Source organism: Coregonus clupeaformis, unplaced genomic scaffold (assembly GCF_020615455.1).
Source record: "Coregonus clupeaformis isolate EN_2021a unplaced genomic scaffold, ASM2061545v1 scaf2201, whole genome shotgun sequence".
NCBI lineage: Eukaryota > Metazoa > Chordata > Actinopteri > Salmoniformes > Salmonidae > Coregonus > Coregonus clupeaformis.
This window is the reverse complement of record NW_025535655.1, coordinates 22,558-45,398: the sequence shown is the minus strand read 5'-3', so window position 1 is coordinate 45,398 and position 22,841 is coordinate 22,558. Positions and strand designations below refer to the sequence as shown.

The 22,841-nt window shown below is 43.9% G+C and overlaps 1 protein-coding gene across 5 annotated transcripts in view; it reads left to right on the top strand.

Moving 5' to 3' along the window:
- The window catches only part of dpy19l3 (dpy-19 like C-mannosyltransferase 3), a 42,528-nt gene that overhangs the window by 15,089 nt on the left and 4,598 nt on the right, over nucleotides 1–22,841 (top strand). For 4 of the 5 annotated variants that reach the window (XM_045219261.1, XM_045219258.1, XM_045219259.1 and 1 more), the window contains 14 exons: nucleotides 294–421; nucleotides 12,635–12,725; nucleotides 14,420–14,541; nucleotides 14,629–14,774; nucleotides 15,088–15,211; nucleotides 15,429–15,563; nucleotides 16,718–16,849; nucleotides 17,012–17,113; nucleotides 17,430–17,503; nucleotides 17,862–18,020; nucleotides 18,963–19,091; nucleotides 19,448–19,559; nucleotides 19,838–19,894; nucleotides 20,198–20,280. In XM_045219261.1, coding sequence (XP_045075196.1) covers nucleotides 359–421; nucleotides 12,635–12,725; nucleotides 14,420–14,541; nucleotides 14,629–14,774; nucleotides 15,088–15,211; nucleotides 15,429–15,563; nucleotides 16,718–16,849; nucleotides 17,012–17,113; nucleotides 17,430–17,503; nucleotides 17,862–18,020; nucleotides 18,963–19,091; nucleotides 19,448–19,559; nucleotides 19,838–19,894; nucleotides 20,198–20,280 — 1,529 coding nt within the window. In that variant the 5' untranslated portion in view covers nucleotides 294–358. The remainder of the gene's footprint in view (nucleotides 1–293; nucleotides 422–12,634; nucleotides 12,726–14,419; nucleotides 14,542–14,628; nucleotides 14,775–15,087; nucleotides 15,212–15,428; nucleotides 15,564–16,717; nucleotides 16,850–17,011; nucleotides 17,114–17,429; nucleotides 17,504–17,861; nucleotides 18,021–18,962; nucleotides 19,092–19,447; nucleotides 19,560–19,837; nucleotides 19,895–20,197; nucleotides 20,281–22,841) is intronic. The other variant, XM_045219262.1, reaches the window with a different exon arrangement.

The window sequence follows — 22,841 nt, the reverse complement described above, 5'->3', positions numbered from 1 at the left end:
ATTTATCAATTTTGTCTATTTTAAATCACTTTGGTTTATTTTCTCTTGTCATAATTTGTATTTAGCAAATTTGAGAAATGAAATCCCTACATTTTTTGCACCCTATCTCAGTATCTCTCATTGCCTCCTCGGTAATCCCTAACCCCCTGTTAGGCATGGTGTCACATTGATCAACGTAACATGCTTATAGTTGCCTCATAATGCATACATACGAGAACCTTGTTTAGAGAAAGGTGTATAGGCTATCAATGGAGACATTAATATTGTTTTGTGTTATGCTATTCTCTCTTCAGGCGTATGGACATGGAGGACAGTGCTATGGGTTGCCATAGGTTGGATTGTGGGAATTAGTCTTGGCATGCTGTGCTGCATCTATGTGGCTACTCTCCATGAAAATGACCTGTGGTTTTCCAACATTAAGGTGAGAATCTCCAAAGATTACCCCAAATATGGCCTCATTGTATGACCATTGTTACTTGACTGTCCTGCACCCCACCCCGCATCAAGTTCACGTTGGAATCATATAGTCAAGTTGTTGGCAATAATGAATTGGGTTTAGACGGTAAGATCTTCATGAAGTGTAATTTATATCATGAGTTATGATCTATTTCCTTTGTTGGATTTCCTAATGTCATAAACACCTCAAGCTGGAACAGTCTCCCCATGTCTCTCACATAGGATTGTTTTTCACACCTTTATAACCAAAGTCCTGAAATTCAAGCCAATGGTTGTTACCACATCCACCCGGAGCCTTCCAAAACAGTATAAAAGAACATATGATTCTGCCCAAAAATATTATGTAATGTTCAATCTGACGCGAAGTGCCTTTCCCGTGGTCTGGGACGTCATTAAATGGACCACATTTTGAGCTTATTGTCAGGCCTCCCTCCTCAATAATTCCCAGGTGTTGATTTTGTCTGGAGCAGTGGTACTCAACAGGTTTTCCTCACAGTGCTCTCTTCTCACGGTGCTGTGTTTTGTCTTTGAGAGTCCAGGTGTATACCTCCCACACAAATGCACAGCGCAACTCAGCCCACACACGCATCCAAGCTGTGAATAATTTGCTAGTGTGTCATGGAAATCAAAGCGCACACCTAATTGAGCTAACCTGCATGGATGCACATATTTGATTCTATTGTTTCTTTGTCTTTGTGTTGTTTCCCCCTTCTCTGCCTCTGTCTCTCTGTGAACGTAGAGTAGGTAGACAGATGTTCTCATTTATAATGAATATGGGTCACTTTACAGAGCTGGCAGCAGGGACTCCCCTGTATTCAAACACCATGTGTTTATTTAACACAGTGTTCAAGAGAATGACATCACTGCACATTGTGAGCCCTTCAGTTTCCCAGAAAAGTGTGTGTGTGTCTGTGTGTGAGAGAAGCCTGATGCCTGTTAATGCTATTCTAGTCTTGGCTTTCCAAGATATATTAAATCCACACTGTGGAAAAAGCAACAACACTGAACAGCCTAGACGACTGTGGTATCCTATGACTACTGGTACTACCTTATATGATTCATGCTTTGTTCTGACCTCGGGTAGAGATGACCATGACTGGGATAAGCAATGCTCTCAGCACTAAGACATGATCCACGTTTTTCCTCTCCTTATGTTTCATCAGCTTTCCTCAGGAACAATGCCTCGACTGAATCAGGGTTTAGTGGGGACTAAGTGCAGTAAAACATGCTGAATATTAATTTCATTTTCTTGGAGTCAGTGGTGATTGGTTGTTGCAGTTAATCTATTGTGACTTCAGAAGGCTGCATGGGAGAACGCCGGCCATGTTTGCTCATTTTGAATGAGACCGACTTTAATGAATCCATATGTTTTTAAGCACCGTCCACATGTTCGGTCAGTTTTGGCTCAGCGTTGACTGAATGTTACGGTAGCGTTTCTGAAAGGCAGGCATGTCTTTTAGTTATTTCCTATGGGACATCGCTGTTCACAAGGAGGCAGCTGTATCCGGGCCTACTAAATTCATCACGTGTAAAGTAATGTCCATGACAGTTATAGCACCTACCGGAGCTATAGCTTATTTCAGACCACTTCTCTCTCACTCCACTTTTAGAAATATATAAGCGGTCTGACAAACGGTCTCAACATTTTCCAAATGATGTTCTAGGCTTTCTTTCTACGGCTTTTTTCTTTCTCTCTTTTTTTTCTAGATGTGCCGAGAGGTCACCAGTTGTGGTTGTGAGCTGATTCGCCTTCCCTATCCGGCAATTTCAGTTGTCTTCCAGATCACGGACCGAGCTGGTCCCTCTGACGTGTTGGCTGCAGATTGTTTTGCTTTTTAATGGCTTTTTAATGGCCTTGTAAAACTAATGTGATTGCGTTCTTTTCTTTTTTTTATCAACTGGTTATTAGACAGAGATTGGGCAGTTAAACAGAGCGACTGGGAAAACAAACACAGTGAGAGAGAGGCCTGTTTTTCTCAGACTGTTTGCTGGACCATGAGAGGAGTGAGCTTGGGAGTAAGCCTTGGTCACATGGAGAGATTGTTATTATGACTCAAACTGGGTACTTTCTCATCAGTGGGTGACTACTGGATGTTAGAGGCAAGACGTGCATGAGTAACCCTGCATCCAGACATGGAAATACGCAAGAGAGGACTGAGCAAGCTGGAGAGTTACTGGGGCATCTCTCAGGATGATGTGTCTGCTGAAAGTTGCGGTGGAGCAAGAGGGGGTTTAAGGGTCAGTGAAAGTGAAGACTCTGGGAGAGATTCCCAGAATTGGTACCGTCTGAGCATTCCACCTCTGTGGCCTTGGCAGTCTGTTGTCATACCAGCAGGGTTGGTATTGGCTGTGCTTACTGGTCTGGCTCATGCCTGGTGTGTTTACTCCATACATGAGAACCTGCTGTGGTTCTCTCACCTCAAGGTAAGCTGTGCTCTGCTGATGTCATCAACCCTGACAGGGAGCCCGGTACACCCCTTTTGTTTAATGGGATGATGTTGCCTTTTCTGAAAAGTCCTTGCAATACAGGTTAATCTTCTTTAAAATATTCAACTTGTGACTTACCATTCATTGAGAAGATAACCTTGGTTAACCCAGAACTAAAATCTTGTGTAATGTGGTTAGATGCTCGATTTGGTCAGATGCTCGACTACGGTACTATTTGTGATAATGCCCGAGAAGCCGGTGTTTGGAAGATATATTGGCACGGGTGTTGTTAGGCCCGAGACGAAGTCGAAGGCTGGCAAACCGTGCCAATATATCCTCCAAACACCGGCTTCGAGGGCATTATCACTTTTATACAACGGGTTACCAACATATTCAAATAATGATTTACATATTTTCATACTATTTAATCATTCCACAAGATATTGTCCCGACACAAATCTAGGGTTGCTACCCAATCCGGCTGGTCGTTTGTTCAATCGGTACCTACCTGGCGGCAGGTAGCTTAGTGGTTAAGAGCGTTGTGCCAGTAATCGAAAGGTCGCTGCTTCTAATCCCCGAGCCGACTAGGTGAAAAATCTGTCGATGTGCCCTTGAGCAAGGCACTTAACCCTAATTGCTCCTGTAAGTCGCTCTGGATAAGAGTGTCTGCTAAATGTAAATGGTTGGGTTGCCACACTGGCAGGCAACGTTCTTATCCCTTGCTTGCTAGCTAGCCAACTACGGCTAATTTACAATCACGTCAAACAGTGTAGCCAGAATAACAGCAAAGTAGCTGCATTTGCGTTTGTTTAAGCTGTTTTCTAGTGACATTTATTTGGATACACCCATAACAATGAGCTAATGATGCTTGATTTCGCCTGGCATAGAAAATGTGCTCTCTCGTCAGGACACTGTTGTTCAGAGGAGCTAGCCAACAGCACAGCTAACACAATTACTTCAAACTGAAGCTGGAAAGACAGCAAACTAGCTGCATTTCATTTCATTTGACCTGTTTTCTATTGATATTTCTTTGTATATATCCATAATCCATAAAGGGAAACCCAGCCGCGAGCTGCCCAGTGACGCGAGCCTACCAGACGAGCTTAATGCCATTTAATGCTCGCTTCGAGGCAAGCCACACTGAAGCATGCATGAGAGCACCAGCTGTTCCGGACGACTGTGTGATAACGCTCTCGGTAGTCGATGTGAGCAAGACCGCGGGGCCAGACGGATTACCAGGACGTGTACTCAAAGCATGCGCGGACCAACTAGCAAGTGTCTTCACTGACATTTTCAACCTCTCCGTGACCAAGTCTGTAATACCTACATGTTTCAAGCAGACCACCATAGTCCCTGTGGCCAAGGAAGCTAAGGTAACCTGCCTAAATGATTACCGCCCCGTAGCACTCACGTCGGTAGCCATGAAGTTCTTTGAATGGCTGGTCATGTCTCACATCAACAGCATCATCCCGGATACCCTAGACCCACTCCAATTCACATATCGCCCCAACAGATCCACAGATGACGCAATCTCAATCGCACTCCACACTACCCTTTCCCACCTGGACAAAAGGAACACCTATGTGAGAATGCTGTTCATTGACTACAGCTCAGCATTCAACACCATAGTGCCCACAAAGCTCATCACTAAGCTAAGGACCCTGGGACTGAACACCTCCCTCTGCAACTGGATCCTGGACTTCCTGACGGGCCGCCCCCAGGTGGTAAGGGTAGGCAACAACACGTCTGCCAAGCTGATCCTAAACACTGGGGCCCCTCAGGGGTGCGTGCTTAGTCCCCTCCTTTACTCCCTGTTCACCCACGACTGCGTGGCCAAACACGACTCTAACACCATCATTATGTTTGCTGATGACACAACAGTGGTAGGCCTGATCACCGACAACGATGAGACAGCCTATTGGGAGGAGGTCAGAGACGTGGCAGTGTGGTGCCAGGACAACAACCTCTCCCTCATTGTACGCAAGACAAATGAGCTGATCGTGGACTACAGGAAAAGGCGGGCTGAACAGGCCCCCATTAACATCGACGGGGCTGTAGTGGAGCGGGTAGAGATTTCAAGTTCCTTGATGTCCACATCACCAACAAACTATCATGGTCCAAACACACCGAGACAGTCGTGAAGAGGGCACGACAACACCTTTTCCCCCTCAGGAGACTGAAAAGATTTGGCATGGGTCCCCAGTTTCTCAAAAGGTTCTACAGCTGCACCATCGAGAGCATCCTGACCGGTTGCATAACCGCCTGGTATGGAAACTGCTTGGCATCTGACCGTAAGGCGCTACAGAGGGTAGTGCGTACAGCCCAGTACATCACTGGTGCCAAGCTTCCTGCCATCCAGGACCTATATACTAAGCGATGTCAGAGGAAAGGGCCAAAAAATTGTCAGACTCCAGTCACCCAAGTCATAGACTGTTCTCTCTGCTACCACACGGTAAGCGGTACCTGAGCGCCAAGTCTAGGACCAAAAGGCTCCTTAACAGCTTCTACCCCAAAGCCATAAGACTGCTGAACAATTAATCAAATGGCCATCCGGACTATTTACATTGACATTTCACGGTAAGGTCTACACCTGTTGTATTCGGCACGTGACAAATAAAGTTTGATTTTATTTAATCATGATGCTGATTCATGATTTTGACTGGCTGAAAAAAGCTGCCTGCCTGTCTTTTATTTCTTTTATTTAACCATTATAACTAGGCTGTCTCATCCTGACTCCCGACACTTTCATTACTGTGTGACAGCTGGAGATCGAATTTGAATATTGAAACAATGTTGCAAATGTCGGCGAGACAGACAGCAAGGTTTATTAAAATCTCCGCTGTTGAAAACTAAATGTTAGTGTAAAAGAGTGGGGGAAAAAAGTATTTAGTCAGCCATCAATTGTGCAAGTTCTCCCACTTAAAAAGATGAGAGAGGCCTGTAATCTTCATCATAGGTACACGTCAACTATGACAGACAAATTGAGAAAAGAAATCCAGAAAATCACATTGTAGGATTTTTTATGAATTTATTTGCAAATTATGGTGGAAAATATGTATTTGGTCGCCTACAAACAAGCAAGATTTCTGGCTCTCACAGAACTGTAACTTCTTCTTTAAGAGGCTCCTCTGTCCTCCACTCGTTACCTGTATTAATGGCACCTGTTTGAACTTGTTATCAGTATAAAAGACACCTGTCCACAACCTCAAACAGTCACACTCCAAACTCCACTATGGCCAAGACCAAAGAGCTGTCAAAGGACACCAGAAACAAATTTGTAGACCTGCACCAGACTGGGAAGACTGATTCTGCAATAGGTAAGCAGCTTGGTTTGAAGAAATCAACTGTGGGAGCAATTATTAGGAAATGGAAGACATACAAGACCACTGATAATCTCCCTCGATCTGGGGCTCCACGCAAGATCTCACCCCGTGGGGTCAAAATTATCACAAGAACGGTGAGCAAAAATCCCAGAACCACACGGGGGGACCTAGTGAATGACCTGCAGAGAGCTGGGACCAAAGTAACAAAGCCTACCATCAGTAACACACTACGCCGCCAGGGACTCAAATCCTGCAGTGCCAGACGTGTCCCCCCTGCTTAAGCCAGTACATGTCCAGGCCCGTCTGAAGTTTGCTAGAGTGCATTTGCATGATCCAGAAGAGGATTGGGAGAATGTCATATGGTCAGATGAAACCAAAATAGAACTTTTTGGTAAAAACTCAACTCGTCGTGTTTGGAGGACAAAGAATGCTGAGTTGCATCCAAAGAACACCATACCTACTGTGAAGCATGGGGGTGGAAACATCATGATTTGGGGCTGTTTTTCTGCAAAGGGACCAGGACGACTGATCCGTGTAAAGGAAAGAATGAATGGGGTCCATGTATCGTGAGATTTTGAGTGAAAACCTCCTTCCATCAGCAAGGGCATTGAAGATGAAACATGGCTGGGTCTTTCAGCATGACAATGATCCCAAACACACCGCCCGGGCAACGAAGGAGTGGCTTCGTAAGAAGCATTTCAAGGTCCTGGAGTGGCCTAGCCAGTCACCAGATCTCAACCCCATAGAAAATATTTGGAGGGAGTTGAAAGTCCGTGTTGCCCAGCGACAGCCCCAAAACATCACTGCTCTAGAGGAGATCTGCATGGAGGAATGGGCCAAAATACCAGCAACAGTGTGTGAAAACCTTGTGAAGACTTACAGAAAATGTTTGACCTGTGTCATTGCCAACAAAGGGTATATAACAAAGTATTGAGAAACTTTTGTTATTGACCAAATACTTATTTTCCACCATAATTTGCAAATAAATTCCTTAAAAATCCTACAATGTGATTTTCTGGAAAAAATAATCTCATTTTGTCTGTCATAGTTGACGTGTACCTATGATGAAAATTACAGGCCTCTCTGATCTTTTTAAGTTGGAGAACTTGCACAATTGGTGGCTGACTAAATACTGTTTCCCCCCACTGTATGTGAGATAATGTCTAGGTACTTTTTATAGTGGAGATCAAGTTCATAAATTGCCTGGCTGGGCTGATGAGGCAGTGGATTGCGCAGTCAGATGGAACATAGTAAATAGGCTTTTTAACGTCATTCAGGATTAGACCCACCCGTTGTATAAATGTAGGTAATCTGTAGGCATGCTGGACCCTATTCCAACTAAATTACTAAAAGAGCTACTTCCTGTGCTTGGCCCTCCTATGTTGAACATAATAAATGGCTCCCTATCCACTGGATGTGTACCAAACTCACTAAAAGTGGCAGTAATAAAGCCTCTCTTGAAAAAGCCAAACCTTGACCCAGAAAAAGTTTTTATTTTATTATCGGCCTATATCGAATCTCCCATTCCTCTCATAAATGTTAGAAAAAGCTGTTGTGCAACAACTCACTGCCTTCCTGAAGACAAAACATTTAATACTAAACGCTTCAGTCTGGTTTTAGACCCCATCATAGCACTGAGACCGCACTCGTGAAGGTGGTAAATTACCTTTTAATGGCGTCAGACCATGGCTCTGCATCTGTCCTCGTGCTCCTAGACCTTAGTACTGCTTTTGACACCATCGATCATCACATTCTTTTGGAGAGATTGGAAACCTTAATTGGTCTACACGGACAAGTTCTTGCCTGGTTTAGATCTTATCTGTCTGAAAGATATCAGTTCGTCTCTGTGGATGGTTTGTCCTCTGACAAATCAATTGTAAGTTTCGGTGTTCCTCAAGATTCCATTTTAGGTGGGCCTCCCGAGTGGCGCAGTGGTCTAAGCTGTGCCACTAGAGATCCTGGTTCGAGTCCAGGCTCTGTCGTAGCCGGCCGCGACCGGGAGACCCATGGGGCGGCGCACAATTGGCCCAGCGTCGTCCAGGGTAGGGGAGGGTTTGGCAGGCAGGGATGTCCTTGTCCCATCGTGCTATAGCGACACCTGTGGCGGGCCGGGCACAGTGCACGCTGACTTGGTGGCCAGGTGTACGGTGTTTCCTCCGACACATTGGTGCGGCTGGCACTGTGTCAAGAAGCAGTGCGGCTCGGTTGGGTTGTGTTTCGGAGGACGCACGACTCTCGACCTTCACCTCTCCCGTGTCCATACGGGGGTTGCAGCAATGGTACAGGGACTGTAACTATTACCAGTTGGGGTGAAAAAGGGGGTAAAATACCCCCACCAAAAAATATATTCCATTTTAGGACCACTATTGTTTTCACTATATATTTTACCTCTTGGTGATGTCATTCAGAAACACAATGTTAACTTTCATTGCTATGCGGACAACACACAGCTCTACATTTCACTCTTCTGCCTGCGGCTATGGAACCCTGACCTGTTCACTGGACGTGCTACCTTGTCCCAGACCTGCTGTTTTCAACTCTCTCTCTATTTCAACTCCTGATGTACTGACCTGTTGCAACCGCTACAACCACTGTGATTATTATTTGACCCTGCTGGTCATCTATGAACGTTTGAAAATCTTGGAGAAAAATCTGGCCTTAATGGCCATGTACTGTTATAATCTCCACCCGGCACAGCCAGAAGGGGACTGGCCACCCCTCAGAGCCTGATTCCTCTCTAGGTTTCTTCCTAGGTTTCTGCCTTTCTAGGGAATTTTTCCTAGCCACCGCTCCCTGTTTTAGGCTGGGTTTCTGTATAGCACTTTGTGACATCTGCTGATGTAAAAAGGGATTTATAAATACAATTTGATTGATTGTCCACGAGAGATTATTGGGAAGATAGCAGGGGTTGTATTGCGGTGAAATTATTTTGGTGTTTTTCTTTTTTTAATTCTATAATGAAGTTATAAAAAGGTGTAATCTCTTTTATACTCTTCTGATGTGCATCCATTTGCAGGCCTCCTACTATCTGTCATTTCCCAAAGGACATCTAATGTTGTGTATCCAGCACAATGTCTCAGGGGAGGACGTTATATTTCACTTTCCCATTCTGAACCACGCATTTTTACTGCACCTGTCTATTATAGTCAACATGTTTATGGCCCAGACGATATTAACGGCTGTGCATGCATTAAACATACAGTTGAAGTCGGAAGTTTACATACACTTAGGTTGGAGTCATTAAAACTTGTTTTTCAACCACTCCACACATTTCATGTTAACAAACTATAGTTTTGGCAAGTCGGTTAGGACATCTACTTTGTGCATGACACAAGTAACTTTTCCAACAATTGTTTACAGAGAGATTATTTCACTTATAATTCACTGTATCACAATTCCAGTGGGTCAGAAGTTTACATACAGTAAGTTGACTGTGCCTTTTAAACAGCTTGGAAAATTCCAGAAAATGATGTCATGGCTTTAGAAGTTTCTGATAGGCTAATTGACATCATTTGAGTCAATTGGAGGTGTACCTGTGGATGTATTTCAAGACCTACCTTCAAACTCAGTGCCTCTTTGCTTGACATCATGGGAAAATCAAAAGAAATCAGCCAAGACCTCTGAAAAAAAATGGTAGACCTCCGCAAGTCTGGTTCATCCTTGGGAGTAATTTCCAAATGCCTGATGGTACCACGTTCATCTTTACAAACAATAGTACGCAAGTATAAACACAACATGGGACCACGCAGCAGTCATACCGCTCAGGAAGGAGACGCGTTCTGTCTCCTAGAGATGAACATACTTTGGTGCGAAAAGTGCAAATCAATCCCAGAACAACAGCAAAGGACCTTGTGAAGATGCTGGAGGAAACAGGTACAAAAGTAACTATATCCACAGTAAAACAATTCCTATATCAACATAACCTGAAAGGCCGCTCAGCAAGGAAGAAGCCACTGCTCCAAAACCACCATAAAAAAAGCAACTGCACATGGGGACAGAGATCTTACTTTTTGGAGAAATGTCCTCTGGTCTGATGAAACAAAAATAGAATTGTTTGGCCATAATGACCATCGTTATATTTGGAGGAGAAAGGGGGCTGCTTGCAAGCCGAAGAACACCATCCCAACCGTGAAGCACGGGGGTGGCAGCATCATGCAGTGGGGGTGCTTTGCTGCAGGAGGGACTGGTGCACTTCACAAAATAGATGGTATCATGAGGAAGGAAAATTATGTGGATATATTGAAGCAACATCTCAAGACATCAGTCAGGAAGTTAAAGCTTGGTCGTAAATGGTTCTTCCAAATGGCCAATGACCCCAAGCATACTTCCAAAGTTGTGGCAAAATGGTTTAAGGACAACAAAGTCAAGGTATTGGAGTGGCCATCACAAAGCCCTGACCTCAATACTATAGAAAATGTGTGGGCAGAACTGAAAAAGCGTGTGCGAGCAAGGAGGCCTACAAACCTGACTCAGTTACACCAGCTCTGTCAGGAGGAATGGGCCAAAGTTCACCCAACTTATTGTGGGAAGCTTGTGGAAGGCTACCCAAAACGGTTGACCCAAGTTAAACAATTTAAAGGCAATGCTACCAAATACTAATTGAGTGTATGTAAACTTCTGACCCACTGGGAATGTGATGAAAGAAATAAAAGCTGAAGTAAATCATTCTCTCTACTATTATTCATTTCACATTCTTAAAATAAAGTGGTGATCCTAACTGACCTAAGACAGGGAATTTTTACTAGGATTAAATGTCAGGAATTGTGTAAAGACTGAGTTTAAATGTATTTGGCAAAGGTGTGTGTAAACTTCCGACTTCAACTGTACAGCCTTATTCCTAAATTGATTACATATTTTTTTCTCTCTCATCAATCTACACACAATACCCCATAATGACAAAGTGAAAACAGGTTTTTAGAAATGTTTGCAAATCTATTAGAAGTAAAAAACAGATACCTTATTTACGTATTCAGACCCTTTGCTATGAGACTCAAAATTGAGCTCAGGTGCATCTTGTTTCCATTGATCATCCTTGAAATGTTTTATACTTGATTGGAGTCCACCGGTGGTAAATTCAATTGAGTGGACATGATTTGGAAAGGCACACACCTGTCTATGTAAGGTTCCACAGTTGACAGTACATGTCAGAGCAAAAACCAAGCCATGAGGTCGAAGGAATTGTCCGTAGAGCTCCGAGACAGGATTGTGTTGAGGCACAGATCTGGGGAAGGGTACCAAAAAATGTCTGCAGCATTGAAGGTCCCCAAGAACACAGTGGCCTTCATCATTCTTAAATGGAAGAAGTTTGGAACCACCAAGCCTCTTCCTAGAGCTGTCCGCCCGGCCAAACTGTGTAATCGGGAGAAGGGCTTTGGTCAGGGAGGTGACCAAGAACCCGATGGTCACTCTGACAGAGCTCTAGAGTTCCTCTGTGGAGATGGGAGAATCTTCCAGAAGGACAAAATCTCTGCAGCACTCCAACAATCAGGCCTTTATGTTAGAGTGGCCAGACGGAAGTCTCTCCTCAATAAATGGCACATGACAGCCCGCTTGGAGTTGCCAAAAGGCACCTAAAGGACTCTCAGACCATCAGACTGATGAAACAAATATTTAACTATTTGGCCTGAATGCAAAGCGTCACATCTAGAGGAAACCTGGCACCATCCCTACGGTGAAGCATGGTGGTGGCAGCATCATGCTGGGGGGATGTTTTACAGTGGCATGAACTGGGAGACTAGTTAGGATCGAGGCAAAGATGAATGGTGCAAAGTACAGAGAGATCCTTGATGAAAACCTGCTCCAGAGCATTCAGGCCCTCAGACTGGGGTGAAGTTTCATCTTCCAACAGGACAACGACCCTAAGCACACAGCCAAGACAACGCAGGAATGGCTTTGGTACAAGTGTCTTTAATGTCCTTGAGTGGCCCAGCCAGAGCCCGGACTTGAACCTGATCGAACATCTCTGGAGAGAACTGAAAATAGCTGTGCAGCGACAGTCCCCATTCAACCTGACAGAGCTTGAGAGGATCTGCATAGAAGAATGGGAGAATCTCCCCAAATACAGGTGTGCCAAGCTTGTAGTGTCATACCCAAGAAGACTTGAGGCTGTAATCGCTGCCAAATGTGCTTCAACAAAGTACTGAGTAAAGGGTCTGAATACTTATGTAAATGTCATATTTCAGTTTTGAAATGTTTAATACATTCGCTAAATATTCTAAAAATCTGTTTTTGCTTTGACATTATGGGGTATTGTGTGTAGATTGATGAGGGGGGGAAAAAACAATTTAATCAATTTTAAAATAAGGCTGTAACGTAACAAAATGTGGAAAAAGTCAAGGGGTCTGAATACTTTCCAAATGCACTCGATCTTTGTGTTTTATATTGTTTCATGTTTTGTAAATGTATTTCTATCTCTACTTATATTTCAGGAAGTTGAGCGTGAAATCTCCTTTCGGACAGAATGTGGCCTGTACTACTCGTACTATAAACAGATGTTGAGAGCTCCCTCCATACTGCAAGGTATGGTACGATGACCGCTACTCCCTGCACGTCACAGTAGATATAGGCTAGCCCCCCCTACTCCCACATCCTCAGGTTATTATACTGGTCATCTCAGGGGAAATAACACAGAGTCCAATGAGAATCATAACCTTTTATGGTCACAAGTGCTCTTTCAGAACTCAATGCCCTGGAAATGAGCCCATTCACTTTTAAAACATTTCCTTCGCTCGGAAACATTGGACAGTAATCTTTTCGCCCTCATTAAATGAATTCCCCTTATTTTAATTATACAGCATTTGCTGAAATCGAGGTCCTTAAATAGCGAGACAGAGGGCATTGGCATACCCCTCGGTCCACTTGTCTGTCTGGTCGGGTCCCTTCATCATAATTTAATGGGAGAGCTATTTGACCAATGGCTTGTTATGTAACCATGGTAACAAAGCTAGTTAAAAGGGAGACAAAGGAAGAAAAAAAACTATGGCATTGTAAGTGACCTGTGTCGTACTTAATCTTTTAACAGGACCTCTCAGGATGGGGTGCTGTTGTATTTATGCATGGATATATAGCTCAGTCATTTTGCCTGGCTCTAATCAAAGGCATAATCAAAACTGTGATGACATTGCCAGGCCTGGAGCGAAACCTCAGATCTTGATTGCTATTTACGAGGTACTATTTGCTCAAACCAAACGTAATTCAATAATGCTCTTGCCCAACAGACTGGAAACATGATCACACTTTGTTTACATGACTCCATCTGCTCAAGTTAGGGTGATCTTATCCCGGAATTATACCTCAGCAGAGTTTATATAAGATCGGAGTGAAGCGTCACGTTTTTTAAATTGTCACGCAAATGTGGCATTAGTATCTCAGACCCTATAACTCCGGAGAAGTTAGAGCCTACTTAGTTTGAATGAGTTGCTGTATTACACTACATACTGAAAGTGGACAAGTCACAGAAAGTTAGAAACGTCCAGCCAATGATGCCATGTTAAGTAGAAATGATATCCTTTGCCACCATTGTCTTACAACATGACAGATAGCTCAAACCAGTCATGGCTATTCAACAAAACAATACAGTTTCTTTCCAGCGAATTTCTTAGTTACATGATTGTACGTATAACTAGCAAATACGTTTTGAAGTTGAGGGTGCAGTATTTATGAAGTTTGGCAATGAGGACGATAACTAGTAGCATAGTTCAGCTAGTTTAGCCAGGGAAAACCGGGGGAAACGAGCTCGGGACAGGATATACTGTAGCTGGGCGCACATGTGCACTAGGCTAATTCAGGGTATAGATTGTAGTTTTTATGCCCTGATATCAGGAGCTGGCGGCGAAAAGTTTGAGACTGAAACTAATACATCAGATGACAAATATTTAAGGAGAGCGAATCGATGTACAGTCCCGAAATCAGCTGTCAATAGTAAAGCAAAGCTTAAAATTATGTTTGTGTGAACCTGAATCTAGAAAATTAATGGTGAAGTCGCTTCCGGACACGTTAGACTCCTCTTCCTCACCACTCTGTTCCGTTGTTGGTGTACACCTACACCATTCCAACACAGAAAAGCTGCTTCTTAACATTAATCACAATTTTTGGAAGGAGAACCATTTCACTCATATTGTAATTAATTGGCAGATAGATTTAATAAAAATCTTGAAACACTGGACAGTTATTTTAAGAAAGAACCTTCTTTCCTTCTGTCTGTATGTGATCAGGTCTTTCAGAACTCATCAATGATAATGCCACTGAATCCAAGAGAACCATCAACCTCCTGCAACGCATGAACATCTATCAGGAGGTGTTCCTAGGTGTTCTCTATAGGATTCTACCCATACAGGTAATACAGAGACCACACTTGTCTATTTCAAATAATAATGGAGATAATTTGACATTATTTCATGGTCTGTGTGTGTGTTTATTTCAGGCCTACCTGGAGCCAGTGTATTTCTATATCTACACAGTGTTTTCCCTCCAGGCGGTGTATGTCATTGCCCTATTCATCACCAGCTGGCTGCTCAGTGGCTCCTGGCTAGCAGGGGCTCTCACTGGAGTCTGGTACATCCTCAACAGGTATACATCTCACCACGCACACCCAACTAATAATTCATTAAAAGGCTAAACGTATTAGCCTGGTCCCAGATATGTTGCCGCTTTTGCCTACTCCATTGTCAATGTCAAGCTAAACATGACACAAGGAGTTGAGTTGGCAAGAGAGCAGAAACAAACGGGCATACAGGTTATACAATTATAGCTACTGGACAAACTTGATGTCCTACTGCAAGCTGTCACAAGGCCAATCCTAAAACGCCCACTTTGACCTAAGATCTGAATGGAAAATGAAATGCTGGTGGTCTGAGCGTTCCATGTGTGATTTGTGTTCCAGAGTGGACACAACGCGGGTGGAGTTCACCATCTCTCTCAGGGAGAACTGGTCCCTTCCCTTCTTCGCTCTCCAGATAGCTGCCATCACTTGCTACCTGAGGCCTCACCTCAAAACCATCCAGCAGGTAGACACTCAACCTAGCAGAGGACACCACCATCTCCTCTGTGCTCTACACACATATACATACGATTAGACCAGAATAGGAGAGAAGAGAAAATCTGTTGAAATAGGTAACGAATCACTATCAAATGAAGTATCTTCTCTTAGAAGTTGTTTTGGAGTCAAGTGGCTGATTTATAATGGGGTCTGTGTTGTTCTGTCCACTCCTTTCCTGTGTGCAGAAGGTGGTGTTGTGGCTGATGTTCCTGGCCACGTTGTGTTTCTGCCTCACCTGGCAGTTTAATCAGTTCATCCTGCTGGTTCAGGCTCTCATCATCTTCACCCTGGACTGTTTGGACCTCATCTCCACAGAACAGGTCTGTGACATCATTCATCTCTCATCATGCACGTCACAGCATTCAGCCAAATATGTGTTGTATTATTTTGTTCCTAAAGTGTCTTTGGCCGAGATTCAATCTGTCACAGATGAAGGACCTGTGCATGATGATAGAGGATGATGTGGATGGCAGCTCAAGCAATCAGGTTGAGGCTAGGGTTAGGACTGAACCGGGATGTGCACGTGAAGCTAGGTTTAGGGTTTGGTTCAAATACTATTTTATTTGTCACATGCGCCAAATGCAACAGGTGTAGACTTGCAAATAGTAACACAATAAAATAACAATAACGAGGCTATATACAAGGAGTACTGGTACTGAGTCAATTTATTTGCAGGGGTACGAGGTAATTGAGGTAATATGTACCTAGGCAATCAGGATATATAATAAACAGAGTAGCAGAAGCATGTGTGTGTGTTTTGTGCGTGTGAGCGTATGTAGTGTGTGTTGGAATGTCAGTGTAGTATGTGGGTAGAGTCCAGTGAGTGTGCATAGAGCCAGTGCAAGAGATTCAGTGCCCCCCCAAAAAAGGGGGTCAATGCAAATAGTCCGGGTAGCCATTTGATGAACAGTTCTGCAGTCTTATGGCTTGAGGGTAGAAGCTGTTCAGGAGCCTTTTAGTCCCAGACTTGGTGCTCCGGTACAGCTTGCCATGTGGTAGCAGAGAGAGTCTTTGACAATTTTTAGGGCCTTCCACAGACACCACCTGGTACAGAGGTCCTGGATGGCAGGGAGCTCAGCCCCAGTGATGTACTGGGCCGTACGCACTACCCTCTGTAGTGCCGTATGTTCGGATGCCAAGCAGTTGCCATACCAAGCGGTGATGAAGCCAGTCAAGATGCTCTCATGGTGCAGCTTTATAGCTTTTTGAGGATCTGCGGGCCCATGCCAAATCTTTGAGGCTAGGGTTAGAGTAGAGCTGGGATGTGGACATGAAGTTAGGGTTGAGGCAGGATGTGGACTTTGTAGCTCAGTTGGTAGAGCATGGTGCTCGTAACGCCAGGGTAGTGGGTTCTATTCCCGGGACCACCCATAGGTAAAATGTATGCACACATGACTGTAAGTGGCTTTGGATAAAAGCGTCTGATAATTGGCATACTGTATATTATTATGTTATTACCGATTCCTCTCTCCAGGTGACCTGCCTGTACCTAGTCCAGGTAAGCAGCCTGCTATCTGTGTGGCTGCTGCAGTTCTGTAACTCCATGATCCTGGGCTCTCTGGCTCTCAGCTTCATTGTGGCCGCTCTCTTTGTCAAGCACTTCCAGGTGAGCCCAAACACATACTGCATGTTCCTCTTAATACCCCAGGGATTTGACTGGTTTATTTGACAGTCTTGATATACAGTAAGTGCAATGTGGTCATGATATACTGATACACTGTTTGTATGTTTGAAAGCTCTTTGTCTTTTTGCCTTGTGTTCCATGGAGAGAGGGCTGAAGACGGGAGGTCTTTCAGCGCGGCTGGGAAAGCTGCTCCTTCACACCGTCCTCGTCCTTGCACTTACATTCACTATTAATTATTTAGCCAAGGTGAGCCCTGAGACTTGTACTACATCCTCCTCCTGTCACCAGGAATGAATAAGAAGTCCTCTGTGTGTTATGAGCTGTGGAGAAGCCAGGAGAAAGGCGCACAGGAGTTGGGAGGACATTGTGAAAACATTTATTTCCAGCTGTTTCAAAATACAGCATATAACTGACACTTACATGGGAATAACTATGCATCTGTAATGTACATTATGCTAACTTGCGTCTAAGGAAGTTGTTTTTAAATGTCTGGCTCTTTCATGTTGACTCAGACATGCATAACCTGATCTCTTTTTCCCTGTGTATCTTCATGTTTGGACAGCAAGCGTTGCAGCTCCGATCTGATGAACACATCTTTAAATTCATAAAGTCCAAGTTTGGCTTGGGGCCTACGAGGTAGAGTATACACTGAGTTATTTTACCATGTTTTAATGACTCACTAACTGACACTTCAGAAATTACCTAGTGTAGAATCCTGTGATTATAAAACCCCTTTCATTAATCGCATATTCAATATAATTTATACACCCAGAGGAAATGTGCTGTAGTATTTCAGATTAAGTATCCAACAAACTGAGGGAAACAACTGCTATGTCAATACTCAAAGCCACAGTGTAACAAGAGCTTGCCAACATCTATCTCTCTCTCTATCTCGCTCTATCTCGCTCTCTATCTCTCTATCTGTCTCTGTCTCTCTCTGTCTCTCTCTGTCTGTGTGTCTTTCTCTCTCTCTGTCTGTGTGTCTTTCTCTCAGAGATTTCGATGCCAGTCTGTACCTGTGTGAGGAAGCCTTTGGGCTGCTTCCCTTGGACACGTTTGACCGCTTGGCTGGCACTCTGCTGGCATACCCTTACCTCGTCACCCTGATTGTGCTCCTGGTGATGCTGGCGCTGGTAACACTGGCCAACCTCTGGTAAGTTGGATCTCCTCCTGTGGCTATGGACTGAGAATGACATTCGGACACAGCCCACATATGGTTGAGTCATGCCCCGGACATAACGGGTCCCTGGCTTCCAAGCGCTATCAGCCTTAATCCCATGTGCATATTGCAACGCTTATCCACATTTTGTTGTTTTCATTTATTTTCTTCATTCTGTTTCCTTAAATTCCTTCACCATCTGTCATGCTGACACCTGTCTTATCTGGCTACAAAACACTGAGATAGAGTAGAGTTCAAGAGGTTGCTTGTTGGTAGCCCACACATCTATCACATAATAATTATTTGTAATTAGTAATTAATTATTGTTCTTAATAATTAGGAAAGAGGCTCTCCTTTTTTGTATTTCTATATGCTTTATTTAGATAGTTTAGCAACTGACGGTGAGGTAGATGAGGAGGAGAACAGGGATTGAACCCCAGTCTCTGGGGTCGTGGTACAGGATATACTTAGAGCCCACTTACTACTCGACCACAGTCTTTGCACATATAATAATGATTTAGCCACTCATATGCCACTGCTGTCAGTTAGTTCCGTTATTCTCTAACTGTGTAGAGACCTAATAGAACATATTGAGGTAGTGGGTGGCAGGCAGCATCACAACAATCCTCTGAGTCCTCTCCCTAAGGCCCTGTGAATATCTGAGCATGTCACGTCTCACTGTGTTGTTCCCTTCCCTGTTTGATGAGAGAGAGAGAGAATCCTGCTCCTATCCTTTTGTCCCATTCTCATTCTAGTTATCAGAACCCAGTCTGGACCCCTAGGCACTCAACCCTCCCACAAGCTAATCATTACAGGCTCATTGCAGATACACCAGTTAACCTTTTGGAGGAGAGCGAAAGACAAACGGAATAATCTGCCTAATGTCACCAGCCCTCGCCTTTATGTATTATGCATCAATGTTTTTCCTATTCTCAGTGAGTCTTCAGCGGTTGGGCGGCCGCTGAAAGGCCGATGCGAGGAGCGGATGATCTGTATGCGGGCAGATGTCGCCTACAATCTGTTACACACTGTCTTCTTCGGCCTCCTGGCGTTCAGCACCATGAGGTGAGCTCCGCTGCTTGTTCAAGATGATATCTCTCCAGACAGGTCTGGAATTATGCTGAATAACCAACATCTACTTTCTTTATCTCTCTCTCTCTCCTTATTCTTTCAGTTTAATCTACCCATCTGTCCTCCATTTGAGTTGGCATACCCCTGTTCTTCTCTTGCTCTCTCCAAACTGCTCTTACCTTATCTGCCAAATGTTTTGATCACACACCATTTCCAATTTGTGATGTTTATTTTGCTGCCCCGTAATATAAGGAGAACGCTGCTGATAATATCCTTATAATGCAAAGTACATTTTGTTTAAAAAAGGTTGTTCTGATCTTTTAAATACACTGCCCTTCTCCTCTCTCCAGAATGAAATATCTGTGGACTGGCCATATGTGTGCCTTTGCTGCCTATGGCGTGTGTGGCAAGGAGCTGTGGTCCCTCTGCCTTAACATGATCCGCTGTAACACTAAAACAAAGGTAAAGGCAACAGTTCAGATCCCTAAGGTTTCTTTTACAGAGGAATGAGCACAGTTAGCAGGTTCTGGATTCCACCATGAGATGGCCCAGTCCTACACTGAGGCAGTAGGAACACATTGGAATGGTAGCCTGCTTGTTCTGTGCTGAACAGTTACAACCTAATCCAGTAGGTGGCAATATGGTAACAACCAACTGACACCAACATGTCTGTAGAGAGAAACTAAATATCGCAACAGATTGTAATGTTCACCCTGGTTATTTTCTCTCTCATTTTGCAGCTGAGGCTGATCAGGTACACGGTTCCACTTGTCATTCTGGGCTTTCTATATTACAAGGTGAGACATTTGCCTTGCTATTTAATCACAATTTGCAGTACAATATTTTCTCACCCACAGAAATTGCAGTTACTGTGAACTGGGATGGAGTTAAAAATGGAAGCAACTACCGGCTGGTGACTAGTGTGTTAAGGACTTTGGCTCTCTCCTCTCCTCACTCTATCAACAGTACAGAGGAATTGGCAGTCACTGGGATGTGTGAATGGATGTGTTTGGTTTATATGAAAGTGATTATCGAGAGCTGATGTGTTTCTGTGAAGTTTGGTTATTTAGAGTATTTGTCTTTGTGCTATTTCTCTATAGTTCTGGCCCAAACTGATGACGGAAGTATCAGAACTGAGAGAATTCTACGACCCTGACACTGTTGAGCTGATGACCTGGATTAGGTAAAATCCTCGGTACCTCTGCTTTAATGTGCGCACATACGCACGCACACATACAGGCGTAGATGTCATACAAACGCAAATCAGGTTAGCTTTGTTCCACAGATCAAGTTCCACCATCATTGCCTGTGACTGCATGTGTTTATGTGAAATGTAGATTTGGTGAGCTGTGGTGCATGAATAAGACATGGAGGTCTGGAGAGGAGGACCCAGCTGTTGGCAGTGGTTCATCCCATGGCCCAGGCCCCTGTGGAAGGGTTTTTATCAAGCCAATCAGTCCTGATGTGATCAGAGATGGAGGTGAATTTGGCGTGGCTCCTTGGCTCTGAGAGAGACTGACTGGGGAGGACAGACCTTAAAAAGACTCACTCTGTGAAATGACACAGGTTCTCTGCCTCCAGAGAAAATCCAATTTGCTCGGCGGATTAGCGTGTAGAGTTACCTTCTCTGGTGCTGGCACATTAAGCCTCTTGCCATGCGCTAATTACATTTAAGATGAAAGAGTTAAGCAGGGATCGTGTTTCATGAGACTCGGGCATAGCTGCTCTTGTTTGTAGACTATCACAAATTCAGAGTGAATGTGAACAAAAAACAGGGAACATATATTTCTGTCTCATTCACAGTATTTACATGAAGTACTCATTGGTTTGTTATGGGTAATCTTGCTGGGGAATGTACTTGAACATACCATGTATCCATGGGCACTTTTTAAAATAGTTCCATTGTGATAAATCTGCAGTTCAGGAGATTTAATCAGTGCAACAGAGACATTAAGGAGAGAAGAGGAAACACAACATACAGCTCCAGACTTTCTTGATGAAACTGGTTTGCTGACTGTTTCTTTTTCTGTAATTGTGAGTCCTTCCAGCTTCCTCCTGCTAAATGCACATTCAGAAGTCAGTGGTAGCTCACCATTGTGTATGAAAATGCTTGATAATTTCTCTCTCTTGACATTGCTGGCTCCACGCTTGATGGTGCCCTTTAAGTTGTGCTGGTGTCTTGTCATTACGGTCTTTGACAGCATTGTGAGGCACCGTCATCACAGACACCCTTATCATTTAGAGCATTGGCTGCCATGCAATTAATTTCCCCTCTTTTGTTTGGTGGTTAATATTGTCACGCCATCCTTTGATTCTGAAAAGCTGAGTTATTTCAGAATGTTGCCTTGTTTTTGAATAATGAAGACAAACGAAGCTTTTGTTTTCCCAGGGAAACTTCTGTAGCTGTAAGAGCGGCTATAATTTCTTCTCACCACTGGAACAAAGAAGACGTTTTCACGCTGTAAACTGTGGATTTCGTCATGTTTTTGACACTCTCATATCCTCCACTTTCACTCCTTGCTAATTGTCGTTCTGTCAGCTTGCCTTTTCTCTTCCTTGTATAAGTTTGTATTTATTATACATAGTCCCCAGAGGATCTCAGTAGCAGTAAGTCATACTCTGTCTATCCTTGTATGAACCACAGTTATTCCCCCTCAGGATATTATCAATAGATAGCTTATGACTGTGAAATTGCATTATAATGAAATTTAGCCAACTCTCCCTCTCTCAACCGATCAGTCAGTCAATCAATCATCATCACCCTCCACTCTGTCTCCAAACTCCGTGGCGGTTGAATTGGCCGTTATAGTGGCTGGTTGGTGTAACAGCCGATATCTTTGCTGATCCATCTCTTCTAACTGGAGCAGAGCAGAGCAGATCGGCCAGTCAGACAGGATGAGCAGAGCTGTAGGATCTTAGGATGGGACGTGACAGGCCCATCTCTGTTTCTATCTCCATCTCTGCCGTACCTGAGCTCCCAACAAATCACAACCGTTAGCATCTCAGAGCTGTTAGCATCCCCCCTCCCTCTTTTGGACTCATGCTGTGTAGACATTAGTAGGCTATCCTCCTCCTTACTATCTGATTCATAGACACTGAAACGTTTCACCTATCTGTTCTCTTTCCCTCTCTGCCTGCACCACTACCACTTTGTGTAGCGTAACTAATGCACAGGCACATTCATGCATACCAATTTCACACTTAGTCACCATCAGTGTCCTCCTCCACCAACTATTAACAGCATTAATACATTTTTATAATGTCACCGGGGCGGCAGGCATTTACATACCAGAATATAAATCTGAAATGAAATATAAATCAGCTGAGGGCTGAGGAATCCCACTTGAATATGCAGTAATTAAAAGCAAACTCCCATGGAGAGGAGGAAGTGACCCAGAAGAGCAGGTCAGAGGTCAGTCCCATCACCCCGTCACACACAGCCCAGGGTGGCTGGCGATTAGCCCCGCAAGCTGCTAATGTTCCTAGTGGGGGCGTCCCATCGCTCCCCCCGCAGCCCAGAGGGAGCCAGCACTCTAAACATACCCCCCTTTCTCTGTAATGTGGATTTAAATGGCAAATCAACATGTTTGGAGGAGGAATTGAGGAAATAATAGTTGCTGTGAAAGAGGCTCTGCTATGATCTCTTACAGAGTTAGTGAGTGATTTGATTTCCTTTTCTAATATAGATAACACAATGGCTCCTCCACCAGGGAATAGTCAATTAAACTGAAATGATTTAATTCT